Genomic DNA, 14,882 nt, shown 5'->3' on the forward strand with positions numbered 1-14,882 from the left:
AACATTTAGCTGACACTGCACACAACGTGATACCCAGCCAAAGTTTCCGCGTTGTTTACAAGGCGCCGGCTAACCAACCCAGATCAGCACAGCAGCGCACAATTGCAGTGGCTGAAGCTATCGCCATACGACATCGCGACCCGATCCTTTGTCGGCAAAAACGCTTTGTTCGTGTGTTGTACTTACCATGGTCCAACTCACCTCCCCTCACACATGCATCGTGTGCTGAATACACAACTACAACACCCCCCGAGCTGACTAGCTCAAGTCATCCTATTGGCGACCTGAACTAATGGTTCTTTGATAGGTAGCCAGTGTCATCTCACTCGATTCCCTGTCCATTGACACCATACTCATTCAAATATGTTAAATACCGCTCTCTTAACCTTTGCAATTGTATGACTTAAAAATACCTTGCCGAAAACATGTTCGTCGACCCATCTGTGTTCTTATTATAAATGGGAATTTTCGGAATATTTATTCAATTTATCAGCTATGAACCATGTACCATAAATATGTTGTTTCCAGCTGCTGCAGTTTCGGTTACGGTGAAACGAGAATGGGGGACGTATAACCAAGCGAAAGCATGTTCACTTTGTTCGGAAATTGGGTAGCTACATAATGAAGACGATCGCCTTGATGCACGACCGCCACCGATTGTGTGATAGACTCTTAAAAAAATGACTCACGAGATTGCCTAATTTTTTTCGACAGCCTACGAACGATTCTGCCTTTCTTAGGGCCCCAGAGATAGATGCTGTATCCGACCTCATTTGCTACATAAACGAAAATTGTATTGAATTCCCCAAATACACTCACTTGTGCACCACTTTGGTTTTCACGGAAGGCTCTACTGAGAGATTCAGTTGGCATTCCCCTGAGTCTTTCGTCAAATCCAAGTTTGTGTGCAAATGGGTTTAGTCGATGAGAATAGTTCACGCCGTCAGAACTTTCTACCAAGAACAGAGTAAAACTTTCAGCCTCTGACATTCAATCCACGTTCAAGAAAATGCTCTCTCCTAGGTACATCGTGAAATTTGACAACTCTAAGATCATAAGTAGATGTACAACGGTTTATGGAGGTATTTTTGAAAACGTTTCATTGTACTTCTATTTCTGCCTTTCCAAATGGTCAATGTATCGATATAAATCCACCAGTTTAGACGAGATATCGCTGTTGTAGGCGAAGAATACAATGAGTCACATTTTTTACCCGCCTGGAAGCGAACAGAGTTTGAAAGCTTTGTGAAGACTGACAATGTCTGTCTTATTCATTCACTTACATTAGACTACTATCTTTGCGTGGTATCATTGAACCCACGATCACAGTTGTTTCAGATCTGATCACGTTCTTACATTTGTAGGAAAAAGATCGCTCCAAAAAATTCCCGTTCACCAGCTAAACACAATTATTTAATTTTGTTTTGTGTTCTTCTGAAGATGGGTTGCAGTTCGAGGCAGTGTTACAAGAATCGGTTTCTTAGGTGTTTTTCTTCCAGTAACAAGTTTGCTGAAATTACCAAAGTCAATAAATTTAACGTGATATGTTTTAAAACACAACTTTGATGACCTTGACAGCGTGATGTGTGCAAGGTTGGTGAAAACCCTTTGACCGCGCATTACTGGTTTCGATCTTGCGAACCATCGTAGAAATTCCATCAATCCTTGAACGACAGGTGAACCTAAACATGTGATTATGCAAACTATTTAAATGTTAGCGTGAGATTCGAAGAAAGTGATTATTTACTATTGTTAAATAGTACCAAAATTCAACAATATTCTTTAATATTCGGTAAATTGTACCGTTATTGTCAAGTGGAAAAAGCTCGTGGTTTGTACCCACATGACTCATTCTACAGACAACATTTAGTTCTAAACTCCCTAGATAAGGGGCTAATTCGTCTATACTTTTAACATTTCTGTTCAAATAGCCGCAGAGCATTGATGAGTATAAGATTTGATTGAGTATAATCGTCCCTACTCTAAATAAAACCGTATCTATTAGGAAAACATCGGTTAGCCGAGAAGTGATACAGAAAAGCAAAGAAAATTACAGTAAAATACCTGAGCACGTTTGGCAAGCAGCTTGAACAACATCGATGTCCACAGTCTTCAAACAAAATCGGAACTCGTAGTGCGTTCCCACAACTGATGCACTTATGAACATCATCCAGAGGATCGACGAATAAAATCTCACTCCCGGAAGGTCCTGTGCTTCCCGCGGTTGTCTCAGTGGTCGTCTTAGCTATTTGTGTTGTGGGCGCCGCAGGTTTTTCTGGCTTCGCCTCCGGAGCCTCAGAAGTAGATTGTTGTGCCTTCAATCCCGGTTGTTCTTCCGTAGCCTCGCCATGATTTTCTTTGTGTGACCTTTTACTCTTCTTTTTTGAAGCTCCTGATGTCTTGTCTTTGTCCGGTTGCTCCCCCTCTGCCTGTGGTTGCTGCTCCAAACTGGCATTTTCAGGTTCTTTCTGAGACTTCTTCTTGCTCTTCTTCTTTGCCTTGTCTTTGTTGTCTACACGAGAAATGACAATAAAAATGTAGTAAGGATTAAAAGTAAGGCTTTTTTATAAAATTCATGCAATAAAACTCAAAATCAATAGAATTGTTGAACCAACTGTCTCGTGTACTTCAGCATTGCTTTCAGGAGTGTATTTATTTCAGCATCTTGCAACAAGAATGTCAAGTCATGTGGCTCACCAGACCAAGCTACGTGTATCGCTCTTCTACTAATGGGGAACACTTTAGTGTAGTTACCAAAGAAGGCTTGTATCGTTAGTCAAAGTAAAAAGAGTTCACAGTCATTTAGTTGTATGGCTAAGAGTTCTGAGACTTGGCTCCTCAAAATTTGTTTTTCAATATTAGTCATAATTCAGAGGAAATTATTTGGAAGCTCAAAAATTTGTTTTTCAATATTAGTCACAATTCAGAGGAAATTATTTGGAAGCTCAAAAATAGTGCTTTTGGGTTTTGGTGTACCCACATTTGCACCCCCCTTCAAGTGCCTCTTATGGTTCGACTGACCTTCTGACGAACTGCACCTTTCAAGGAATATGCACGCAGTGATAACGGAGTTTAGTTCACGAAGTAACTCATCCCAAGAAATCCTAGGTACTCAACCCCGGATTTCCACATATCCATCAACTACTAAAGTCACAAATACCGGAGGTTCCTGCAAAAAACAGCGCGCGACAAATTGTTTGTAATTGGTGAACTCTGAATAAGAATGAAGGTAGTGAACAAAGCTTGTTTTCGGCGATTGTTTTTCTTGGCTAATACATCACAAATTTATATGGTAGCAGAAATCACGTGGATAAGGTTAAGATCGGGCTACATACACTTTAGAGAAATAGGAATTAAAGGAAGCGGGGTTTGGATGAGGGATAGGTCAATGGATCATGGGATCAGACAAGTGACGTCAATGTCAGACAGACTTGTGGGACCGGATGTTTCGTAGGTCAGTTCAAGTTCAGAAGTCGCATAAGTTTCTTTCGAATGCAAAGTTGCGGATCCAGCATTCGGATTCCAACCGCCTCTGCGATCGATAGTATTCTGAATCGTACCAGTCGTGATCGCTTTAGAGGTACCCGGTATGTGATAGTGAATGCATGCTCTTTGTCGATGAGATGACTGGTTTCGGCCAAATGTGATGCAATCGCGCTTGAGCCTGGTTTCTTCCCACTACCACTCAGAGATTCGGAATTGTGTTCTCGCATTCTGTCCGACAAATTCCTTGTCGTACGACCAACATATGATGCTCGGCACGAGCATACAAATGAAAACACAGAAAAGCTGGTCGTAGAACGTGGCAATATGTCCTTCAAGCGGATTTTGATAGTGAGGTTGGAGTTGAAGCTCAAACATAGATTACCGGCCAAGTATGTCGCATCAACAGAGTGTCTAAGCCTTCTGATGATTAGTTCAGCAATCAAGTCACCTTGAATAGAAGCCTCATGTATACGGGCTTCTTCCTAACAGAACATTGTGTAGATTTGGGCTTAACGGCTTCCATAGTTTTGGGTACGAACCTTTCAGGACATCCGTTCTGCAGGAATGTGCATCCCAAGAACTTTAGTTCCTCTTCTAAGCAGCCGGGTGAGCATATTTTCATTGCTCTCCCAGTCAGGCATCTAATTAGGTTACGTTTTTCTTGCAACGGAACGAAGCTATCAAAGTGAATTCACTGGCATTTCCACGTTTGCTTTCTGTGGACCTTGAGTTCTATGGTCCTGTCAGTCTTCTTTTTAACATTGACATCAAAGAAACTTAACTGTCCGTTCTGCTCTGATTCAACAGTGACCTTGATATTAGTATGGACTGAATTGAAATTACTTAGTACGTCTGTTGTGCTGATGGTTTTGTCGGCAAGTACGAAAATGTCGTCCACGTAGCGACGATATAATTTTAAACCGTCCAATGAGTGAGTCTAATTTTTGGATCTCTAGCTTGGTCATGAAAAAATCTGCCAATATGGGACCTAGAGGAGACCCAACCGGGACCCTGTACTTCTTTCGATAAATTTGATTGTTGAAAGTAAATTTAACATTGTAGGTACAAAGGATCAGGAGTTCCTTAAGATCCGAGATGAGAATTCCAATATCTTTGCCGTTACATTCAATCAAGTCACAAACATAGTTTATTGTCTCAGTGAGTGTTCTGTTGGTGAACAAGGACTCGTACGACCAATTGTTACTGTCCAAGCCAGGTAAAGGCTCGGGAATGGTCTTAATGAATAGGTCCAACTACATTGATAAGATGACTACCATCCTCTCAGACAGATCCAAATTTAAGAAAATGGAATCCGAGAAAGACAAGTCGCATGTGATTGAAAGAGCGGTGTCCAAAATATAAAGACGTCTTAAACAATCCAGAAGCATTGACACCAAGACTTTCGAGCTTATCCGCCCCACTGGCACAACGATCCCTCGGCTCTATGGTCCCTCGAAAGTGCCCAAACCCGGCCTACCTCTCAGGCCCATCCTCGATATGTCTAACTCTCCTTACCATGTTTTGGCTGAATGGCTTGTCAGTCTGTTAGAACCAATCGGGAGAGAAGTATCGATAAAGAGCTCAAGAGACAGTTCTGATTTCGTCGATCAGATTGGAGGTTTGAAAGCTGATAAACACTGCATGTTCTCCCTGAATATTTTCACTTTCAAATCTACACCACGTGAGACAGCAACCACCGCTGATCTCACACAGCAAAACTGTTCGCACCAAATTCTTGATTCTTCGTTCACTTTTATAGGGCCTACACAATTCCTGCTGTGGGTAATGTCGTGAATGTGGGGTTTAAACCCTGTGTCCTACAGAATAGAATGCTATTAAGATGAAAATTCTTCGTTTGGTTTCTATCTTATTTCATTAAAGTCGAAAGGACTTCAGCCGATCCAGAAGAATGAAAATTTGCCCCCAGTTTTTGGCTACTTAATTATTCCAAGTAGCGTGTGAAATGACCGGCGCTGTGTGCTGAAGAAGAGCATCTCGACGGTAATTTGAAAAAAAACGAGCACAAGTTGGGAAATGTACTAACGCGCACGGTACGTTGGAATCAACAGCCTACCCATTTAAAGCCCTGCAGCGTCTCCAGCTTACGATGCCTTCTAGCTTGAAGCATGACAGCTTTTGCACCCTAGGAAAGTAAGAACATCCTTTGACGCAGAAAACAATAGCTATGCATTCTGTGTTTCATCGTTCACGAATTCGTTCTTCCTGTCACACTCTGAGCAAAAGCATACTCTGAGGAACAAACACGATCAAACCATATGAGCCTGCTTCTTGAAACGATACTAGTTATAGAAGCCTCATTAGGTAAGAATATTCTTATTCTTCTTTTTACTCGAACATCAAACCGGATTTATATACGAATAAACACTCATTTTTGAAACGGGCCCCAAATTTATCCCTCAGCTACAATTTTTTTCCTTTGAAAGTGTTTCCAAACAGCCACATAGCATTTTAGCAGAGATGATGATCAAGATATCAACGTGTTTTTTTAAACTTGGAGATACGTACAGGGTTAATTCCCTGTCATCTAAAATTCCATACAGCTTCGATGTAAGAATAATCTGAAGAATATTGTGAACTCAAAATCCAGGCAATAATTCTCTTAAACTCAACTTAGTCTGCAGATGTGTGTTTACCTTTACAAATGTAGTTTCTTGTTTTGATTATATGCGAACTGTTCCCTATTGTTTCGTCTTTAAACAAAGCAGTTCTGTAAACATTTCTTCAAAATGAAAGGGTTTAAAGGATAACATTCCGTGTTAGCCGCTCAAAGACTGCCAGTTAGGAGATCAAACAAGTTTTATCCGACTATTCTGCAATATTCTACTAACAGAAAAATATGTACAAATCAAATTGAGTTTGTCAAAGGCATGCACCTAATTTCTATATTGGATTAGACTCCCGTTCTAATTTCTATAATCGAATAAGACTCCCGTTCTTAGAAGACCACCACTGATTACCATACTTACCTGAATATAGGAGGACCACATAGTGACAAATCATCCGTAGAAGTCCCGGTTTGCAATCGGACGAATTTATTTGTTTTCGTTCAACAACAAATCTGTATCTCTATGGTGAACAAGCCCCATAACTTGTTTTGTTTGTGGAAAACTTTGAGATTGTTATGGCGACCGGTACTGCACTCCCAGAGTTATTTTACAAGGCAGACGTGAATTCAGCTGGCAGTGTCAACAAGGTTGGACAGACATACAATCCCTCACTTAGAAAGACTCAATTGTAGAGGCTGCTGGAAGACGTTTAATTTGTGTTTGTTTATAGCGTACACATTAATGCGACTTCCACCTCAAAAGAATTGAAAATTTCGAAAGTTCGAAATTCAAGCCAACCACACTGAGCAGTGGTCGTTTTAAACAATGTGCTGTCTGCAGTGAGGACTGGATTTAGTCTGATGGGTTTAAACAAACTGGGCGGACGTTCGTTTTTTGCGTTATTTATTGTGTTGTTGCTTTTAACACAAAAACTATATGATATATGTCATCGCCGGTGTGTCAAATGTATATTACAACATACAATATTTTACTGCTAGTGTGTTGTTTGATATTATATTGATGTATGATGCACAATTTTACGGGTATATCGTCTCCGATCTAGCGTTACTATTGTTTACTGTATTTTGATTGACCGGTTTCTGACGCGAGTCTCCAGGCTGGGTGAAAAGAATTAGACTGAATACTTATCATGTTGAAGGAAATTCGAAGTTACACTGGAGAGCGGGGTGATGCTGGTTATCCGATCAGGGTTTCTTCAACACTAGTCGTCAGCTGTTAGAAGCACTTAGCACTCAGTTGATCCCGTTTATAGCAATCACTCACACCTGACGTTTTGCTTCTGTGTTCCGGCAGCATTCCACAAAAGGATAACCCTCAAACTTTTTAAAATGGACTAAACTTCATCAGGAGTTTTGCGCAAAATCAGGACGCAGTCAAACAATCTTTCGAGTAAACTTTTGAAATCCTCTACTTTGAAGCAAAATTTCGATAGGGTCAATAGCGTTTACATATTGAAATGAGGGAAGAAAGTGTTCTTGCATCTAGTATCAAAGAATGTGTTAGAAATGCAGATAGGAGCGGTCTGGAATCTTCGTTTCTTCATAAGCTGATTGTTATTATTCATTGATTAATGTAGAACCTTAGTTAAGGTCTCCACTACTTTCAATTTAGCAATCAGTAGCATCGTATCGCATAATAGGGTTCGAGCTCTATGTTAGGACCTAACTAGACTGCAAACTGTGACCAGTAGTGAAACACTCAGCACATGTTTTAAGATAATTCAATGCAATACTAATTACTCCTAACAGTAGGAAACAACGGTTGATTCATATCATTCTGAGTTGATGACAAATGATGACCGACTACTGGCCGTTTAAATAATTCTCATGTTGGTTAGCCCAATGTTTCATCAGGCAAACTTGAACTCCACATGTCCGTCATTCCATTCACGTTAGAAACAAAGTTTTGATTCCTCTGTTCTTTTGACGAAACTGATTCAGCGCTACAGCTAAGTGTCGAAGACGACAAAATAGTTATTACTGTGCATTGGCGATTGCGTTTTACTTCGCAGAGTGACAAAGTTGGCAGTGGTTCTACAATCACTCCGGTCAAATCTAGCCTCTTCTCATTCTAGCTTATATCCAGAACTCGGCCTTTGCACGTGCAATTGCACGGTGGATCGTCCCAGCCTGCTCATGAAAACAACAAAACTTTTGTGAAGCCGATTCCCTAATCTATTATTTCCCATCATCTGTGCTCGAAGATGTTAGGTCACAAAATACGCTCGAGTAAGATGGAGTGTTCTATCTGGTGATTTTACCTATTCCTGATACCTCTTCGTTTAATTACTCAAAAACCTGGACTTGATAGACTGTACATCGCAATCAAATTATCCAGAATGAATAATGATTTTATCGCCCAGTATTAATGTTTGAGCTGATATTCACGTAACTGTAACTCGGAAAATATCAAAGATAATGTGCCCGGCAGGTCTAATGCTTTCGAGATGCTACCAAGTCCTCACTTCGAAGGTATGGAGCCTCATCATTTCTTTACCGACTAATATGGATAGTAAAAGGTGCATTTTATTTAAACTAGCTACAGTTCAAAGACTTTCTAAGGAAAACTAGAGCCGAGGAAATGGCAGCTTTTGCAGTTATACTGAAGAAACTTTCTAAAGTGAGAAGAAACAACTGAGGTTTGGGCGGATGCGTGGCCTAAAACCTGCTTGCTATCCAGATATCATGTAAATACCGCGAGCTGGTTGTGCACAATAGGCAAAGGAAAAATGTGCACCTAAAAAGCATTCTCAATTTTTTGGAAGTTCGTGCTCGATAGAGATCACCTGTTGAAAGATGAAAATTAGGCTTGGTCCCTCTAGTTAAACCCTACAGTCGGAGGGTTTTCACTTCATTGACAGAATGAACAAATGGCACATTGTAAAATCAAATAGAACCTGTATGATAACAGCTATGACGGTTTTCAGAAACCGTAATCATTTCATATTCCATCAGCATCTCAAAAAATCATTCTACCAGTAGATGTCTCAATCTAGTCCAAAACACCCAGGTCCTTGATTATGTGGCTATCAGCCTATTCGCCCAGCCTGGAATTTTACTTGCAGTTCAAGAGGTCTTCTGATCAACAGCCAAATAAATAATCGCCCTAGTAACCAACATTTTGACACATTGCTTGTCCATAAACGGTACCTACTTGTTCTCCCATTGTCTATTCACTGATTTTTGTGCACGTGTACAATGCCCACAACTCAACACATGTCATGTAGCAAGCACTATTGTTCATTTGGAAACAATATTTCCACACCCAGTTCCATCTTATATATTCTATTGTGATGCCATGGAGAATAAGTAACAATTTACCTGAAAGATATAGGGATCAGTTTGGATTCAAGTCGCCCTGTTTTGAACAGTCCCCTTCCTGTTCTGGAGTGACTATTCTGATGAGACTATACCAAAGAGGGGCGATACTGGACTCAATGTTTGTTGATTGATGGGCCATTGTTTCAAATTCGTTTTTGCTAACTGCAACAGTCAAGCGGTATCGAAATGCTGATAACAGTCGGCATACGTATGCTTCCTAAAAGGACTGAGGGTCATCTATAAGGCAAATCAAGTGTCAGACTATTGTATCGGTCCATCTCTTCCCAAAACCTACCTCGGTGAAGCCCATGAGAACAAACTCTTAGAAGCACGCTTGTTGCCATGACTACGTTTAAGCGGGTTGCGGTCACTTATTTAACAGAGTGTTATCCATCTTGTCGCTACTTGTGCGTTGGGTTGCACATATGACTAGGAAAAAAATGGTACCGTCCATCAAGGGGTGTACATAGCAATGCTCACCGCAATATACTTCCGTCGTTGACTTTTGTTTAGGACAACGCGCTCTAGAAATTTATTGAAAAATTCGACTAATTAAAGGTAAGGCTTCCACCACAGAACTTGTTTACAGTGTCCTCGCTTTTGCATGATTTTTTACCCGGGCAAAAGGGCTTATTTGGGCAGACCTCAGCCATCTTTGTAGCCACTGCTTAAGTGGGTATAGCTGTCTCTGAGATCAACAAAGAGAAAAAAGTAATATATCTCTCGTATTTGAGTTGTTTTACTGTTTAACAAGTTCAAGATTGGTGATAAATGAAGATAAGACACATCTGCTGCTTTCGGTAATACATTTTAAACGAAAGGAGACTTTGCTTTCATGGTAAAATCGAAGGTGCTGAACTAAAAACTTGGAGAAAATTGCTCTCTTCTGAGATATAGCTTCATTTGTTAAAAAAACGACCAGTAAAACAGAACTTTGTAAGATTAAACGTAGCTGGAACTTCCAAAGAATGACCTTTGGAAGAGGTCATCCAGAGGATGACCTCTATGGATAGCTTCCCCTGCATAAATACAGTTGCTGAATTTTGGTAAAGCAGATGTAGCAAAACGTAGTGAAAACAGTGAAATATGAAGAGTTCAAGGACGATTGATTCGTTGTCATATACATAACACTTGCCCGATAAAATTCCCTTCCCAATTTGTCCGACTCCGCAACGATTGTACGCCAATTTGGATGGAGTTCTCACTTTTGGAAGTCCCACTTCCAACGGTGTACCCCGCTTCGCTGTCATGATTTAGTCTTTCCTGTGCCGTATATTAAGACTTCTTATGAAAAGAAAATGACGGCGGATCCAACCAAACCTGGTTAATATGAGTTCTTTCGACAACAACGTTACCACATGACTCAGTACAATCCTGTTTCCCTGTGAATGAACCACCATCACTTAAGCACCTGGGTTCAAGTAAAACACAAAGGTAGTAAAATCGCAGGACTGCGTCTACCCGTTGAGCCTCAAAAAGGCCAAAACTGGTCATTGGCTGTCAAAAAGTTGTCAGCAGTATCTCTAACAAAATATACTGCGATATCTCGCATACCGTATTAGCTGAAACTTGGAGCAGCCTTTGTTCAGAACATTCGTTTGAAGAATAACATAAACGAGATTCATGTTGGAATCAGCACAAATGACTGAATTTCGCAAAGTTCCTTTAGTTTACGTTTAAGTAAAACATAAGGTTGACGGAAATTCGGTTACTATTCCTGTTTAGTCAACAATGGAGCGAAACCTGTCGCATATTGTCGGAGGTTTTCAGCGTCCTAATGAGCGGTGTTCCTCCCATGTCTCTACTTATTGAATGTCCACGGGAAGTTAGGATTAATGTTATCTTGTCTTAGTAAGAGAAATTCATTCTGCTGATCCGCCGCTCACAGCCAAGCAGTTGCATTCAACCTACTAGATGGGAGTACGTGAGTTCGGGACCGCCGTGGAGTTTCATGAGGTGCGCATTGCCGAGGATTCCCAGAAGAAATGAGAGAGTCATGCGGGACTTCCTAGATTTTCTGCCTGGACTGGTACCACTCGCAGAAAAAATCTCAATTCAGAATTTTCAGTTTTCCTTGCACTGCCGAGAGAATAAAAGGGGTTCTATTCAGTGAAATCAGTCCCGCAAAATCAATCCTAACGCGCAACACCAAACATCGCTGCGTTTGGCCTAACTGTGCTGTAGATCGGCCACTTGAATATACATCAAGTTTCTTCGACAAATGCAATGCTTGGCTTTCATTAGTCACGGGTCTACCCTAAAAATGGATTTTGGTTTAAACTTTAAAGTCCGTTCAATCCTGACAGAAATGTTTGTACATTAGCAGGCACACTTTGGTTATTAGCCAGCAACTTTTGCTTACAGACTTATCGATCCGATCTAGCCGTGAAATGCAAAAACGGATTAAAATGGGGTGCAGTTTCTCGTAACACGGAGATTGTAATACTCTAGCGAGTGTCAGATCATGAGCCCGAACTTCCGTCGCTTGCATCGTATACGGGTCGCGCATTCACTTCCAATGCTCACTCGTAGCTGAGCCTTCACTCTCGTGACACAGCAACAAAAAAACAAAATCGTCTACTGTAACATCCTTTCGGTTTGCAGCCCCGGAAAGAGGCTTAGGGACTAAGATACTGCCTGAATTTCCAGGCCTAGAATGGAGTATTCGAGGTGCCGAGGTTGAGCTCAAACTACGGACGTTTCGTTCAGCACCTTCGCACCTTAACCAGTGAGCCATCTCGAGCTCAAAAGATAAAGTCGAATAAAAAGGAACGGTGTCCCTCAGTGGTGGTACTAATCATATGGTTCACAAATCTGGTTGTGTGACCAGAATCACTTAAACGTTGCCTTATTTTCTGAGATGTGGAGCGCGTCATCGGATTTAGAACCGCCAGATAAACTGTATACGTAACCATCTAGGTATCGTGAAGCTGTACCATACCCTTGGCAACAAAGCTCATCAAACGAGTCGCGATGCACTTTGCCTTTACGTTTAGTGCCTTGAATGTTTTTAGCACACTCAAAAATAGCTTATTGGGGTTGATCGAGGAGTGATATAAAGGCAATCACAACTGCAATGGAGTAACATCCGGTGAAATGACGAGTAGATAACGTCAGAGACAATCGTTTTGAATTGGTGGGTTAGCCCTCTACGTGATCCACTTCGATTAGGCTGTACGCCCCATCTTTACAACCACTGTATACGTCTCTTCAGATAGAAAAGCATAAATTATCCTCTAATTCACCCTGCTTTTAATGTGAACACTTACGTATGTCTGTTGGCCAAACACTGACTATTCCCATCTTTTGATGCGTCACAAAATCTTTTGATCCATCGATAATTCACAGCGGTATTCACAGTTGCAGTAAATTTATTAACTGAAATCCACTAATAATGTAACTTATACGGACTATGGTATTAACAGGGATAATACTAGCCCATCGTACAGTACAGCACAAGCTTCTGTGGCATGCTACATTTCCTAGAATCGCGTACGGTAGGGGACAGCTTTGTTGACAGAATCGTTTCCGTTTTTCCGGTTTGAGAGACATATTTGGAATTAAAATGTCTGCCCAAGGGTTTTGACTGAGGAATCCGTAAGACACAATGATGAATTAAGGCCCGAACTTTCTTTAGATAGAGTTATGGTAAATCTTTTAGTTCGTCGTGTGAATGGGTGGAGACCTTCCTGGACAATCAGCGCGGCTTGTAGCCACGCGTCCTACAGTTTATCCGAAGCCACCGCGTCAATCCTTTCTGTTTTGAAACCAAATTACAGTCAGCTCAGACTGACACATCCAATGGTTCTCGAACGTAGCCACAAGGCCACAATATTCTGTTTAAGGGATAATCATTTGTCAGGGATGATACCGAACCTGTGAAACTCCCACCTCCAATGATGGCTTCAAAAATTAATGGTATTTACTAACTGTATTTGGCTTCAGTGCTTTTGCAGCCAATTTTCTCCCACCCGAAAAAAGTGAGGGCGCTAATTCGCTCAAAGCTTCCGCATCTAAGAGAGGTTGTAATTCTTTGATTGACGCAAATTGCCAAAGTATCTTCGTTTGACTGAATTTCTATAAAGCTCTCCCAAGTCTGTCTATCATCCTAATTAAAATCTGGATAATGATGAAGTTACTGTACGAATCTCTTAACAGTAGTGTATGAAGCTTAAACGTTCCCTCGGCTGCTGTTACTTGAGCATACTAAGTAGCCTCCAGTTAATGCGACTGCTTGAAACGGTGAAAAAGCGGTGCACACCTCAAAATTCGGGCTTAATTCGGAGGACGTTTTGAAGATTAAACTCACCTTTGTCCGAATCCTCGACGTGTTCAGGCTTCGTCACTTCGGTTTCACCTCCACCCATGATCGGGACTTTAGATCGCTTGATTCTATCCTGTTCTTCCGTTGACCTGGTTGAACGAATGTCCCACGTTTAAATGTCTCATCAAGATAACACAATCGTCCAAAGTGTTTGCGACTCACACGTACGCACCATTCACCTCAACCTTCACCATGACAACAGAAGGGAAACAATTGTTTCTACATGAAAATGATGAATTTCGATTTGTTACCTGATGCCACAGCCAACCAACCAACTAACGTCCTCAATCGAATTCCGAAAACCTATTGTTTCTGAATAACTGCTAAACAATAGGAGGGAGGACAGTGTTATTGTTTGTTTCTTTGAAAAATTATTTAGAGTAACTTATGAACGACATTTTGTGTTCTCACCTTTGTCTTTCGGGCAGTCCATTCTCTCATCCGGAGCGATTGTTCTGGTGCGTCCACACCAGGACTCAAATCTCGCTCCTATTAAAGTTCTTCAGTAGTGTTGCACTGGTTCGCGATGCGAATTTTACCACTATTTCCCCGTGCATGTTGGTTGCATGTGATCGGTCACATCTGAACCGGGAAAACTGTTCGCAATTTGGCATTATGATTAGTTTGCCTGTTACAATAACCCAATACCCCATCCTGATGGTTTCGGTCCTTAGCAAGACGACTGTCTTCTAATTGTTGCATCTGCTCCCAACCATGGAAGATGTGTTCCTTTTGGCTTTGTAAAGTGTCTGTTTCCCACCACCATATTACTCTGCAATACAATCTGCGTCACTTTGTTTATCTCAGTTAAGTCGGAAATCAAAACGAATACGAGACGCATAATTTCTGACTCACTGGTCGGTAAATCCCGCTGAACAGCAGAAGTCTTCATGTATGGAGGATCAGGTTTTCACGTCGTTCATCCTGTAAGCTTTGACAAACAAGCAACTTAGTGTGTCTACGGGACAAAATCCAACAAACAGACGCTTGGACTTGCATTTTCTCACCAATGGAATTAGCATTATTTTCACTTCTGATCTTACCGGCTACCACATTTTCTGTGTTGGTCCATCACGGCCAATAAAAATGTCTTTTGAACCCTACAAGAAAGTTATCTTTCTTTGCAGTGCCCTGAAGTATTTAATAGTTACCGAATTTCGGGCG

At 41.1% G+C, this 14,882-nt stretch overlaps 1 protein-coding gene across 1 annotated transcript in view; it reads right to left on the minus strand.

Moving 5' to 3' along the window:
• The window catches only part of T265_04245 (hypothetical protein), a gene marked incomplete at both ends in the record, with an annotated part of 26,361 nt that extends 12,545 nt beyond the window's left edge, over positions 1–13,816 (minus strand). Inside the window, 2 exons of the mRNA XM_009168938.1 lie at positions 2,065–2,512; positions 13,704–13,816. Of these exons, the coding sequence (XP_009167202.1) occupies positions 2,065–2,512; positions 13,704–13,761 (506 nt within the window). The remainder of the gene's footprint in view (positions 1–2,064; positions 2,513–13,703) is intronic.
• Positions 13,817–14,882: the final 1,066 nt, after the last annotated feature.

The sequence above is a fragment of the Opisthorchis viverrini genome (genome assembly GCF_000715545.1).
Source record: "Opisthorchis viverrini unplaced genomic scaffold opera_v5_68, whole genome shotgun sequence".
NCBI classification, from domain to species: Eukaryota; Metazoa; Platyhelminthes; class Trematoda; order Opisthorchiida; family Opisthorchiidae; genus Opisthorchis; species Opisthorchis viverrini.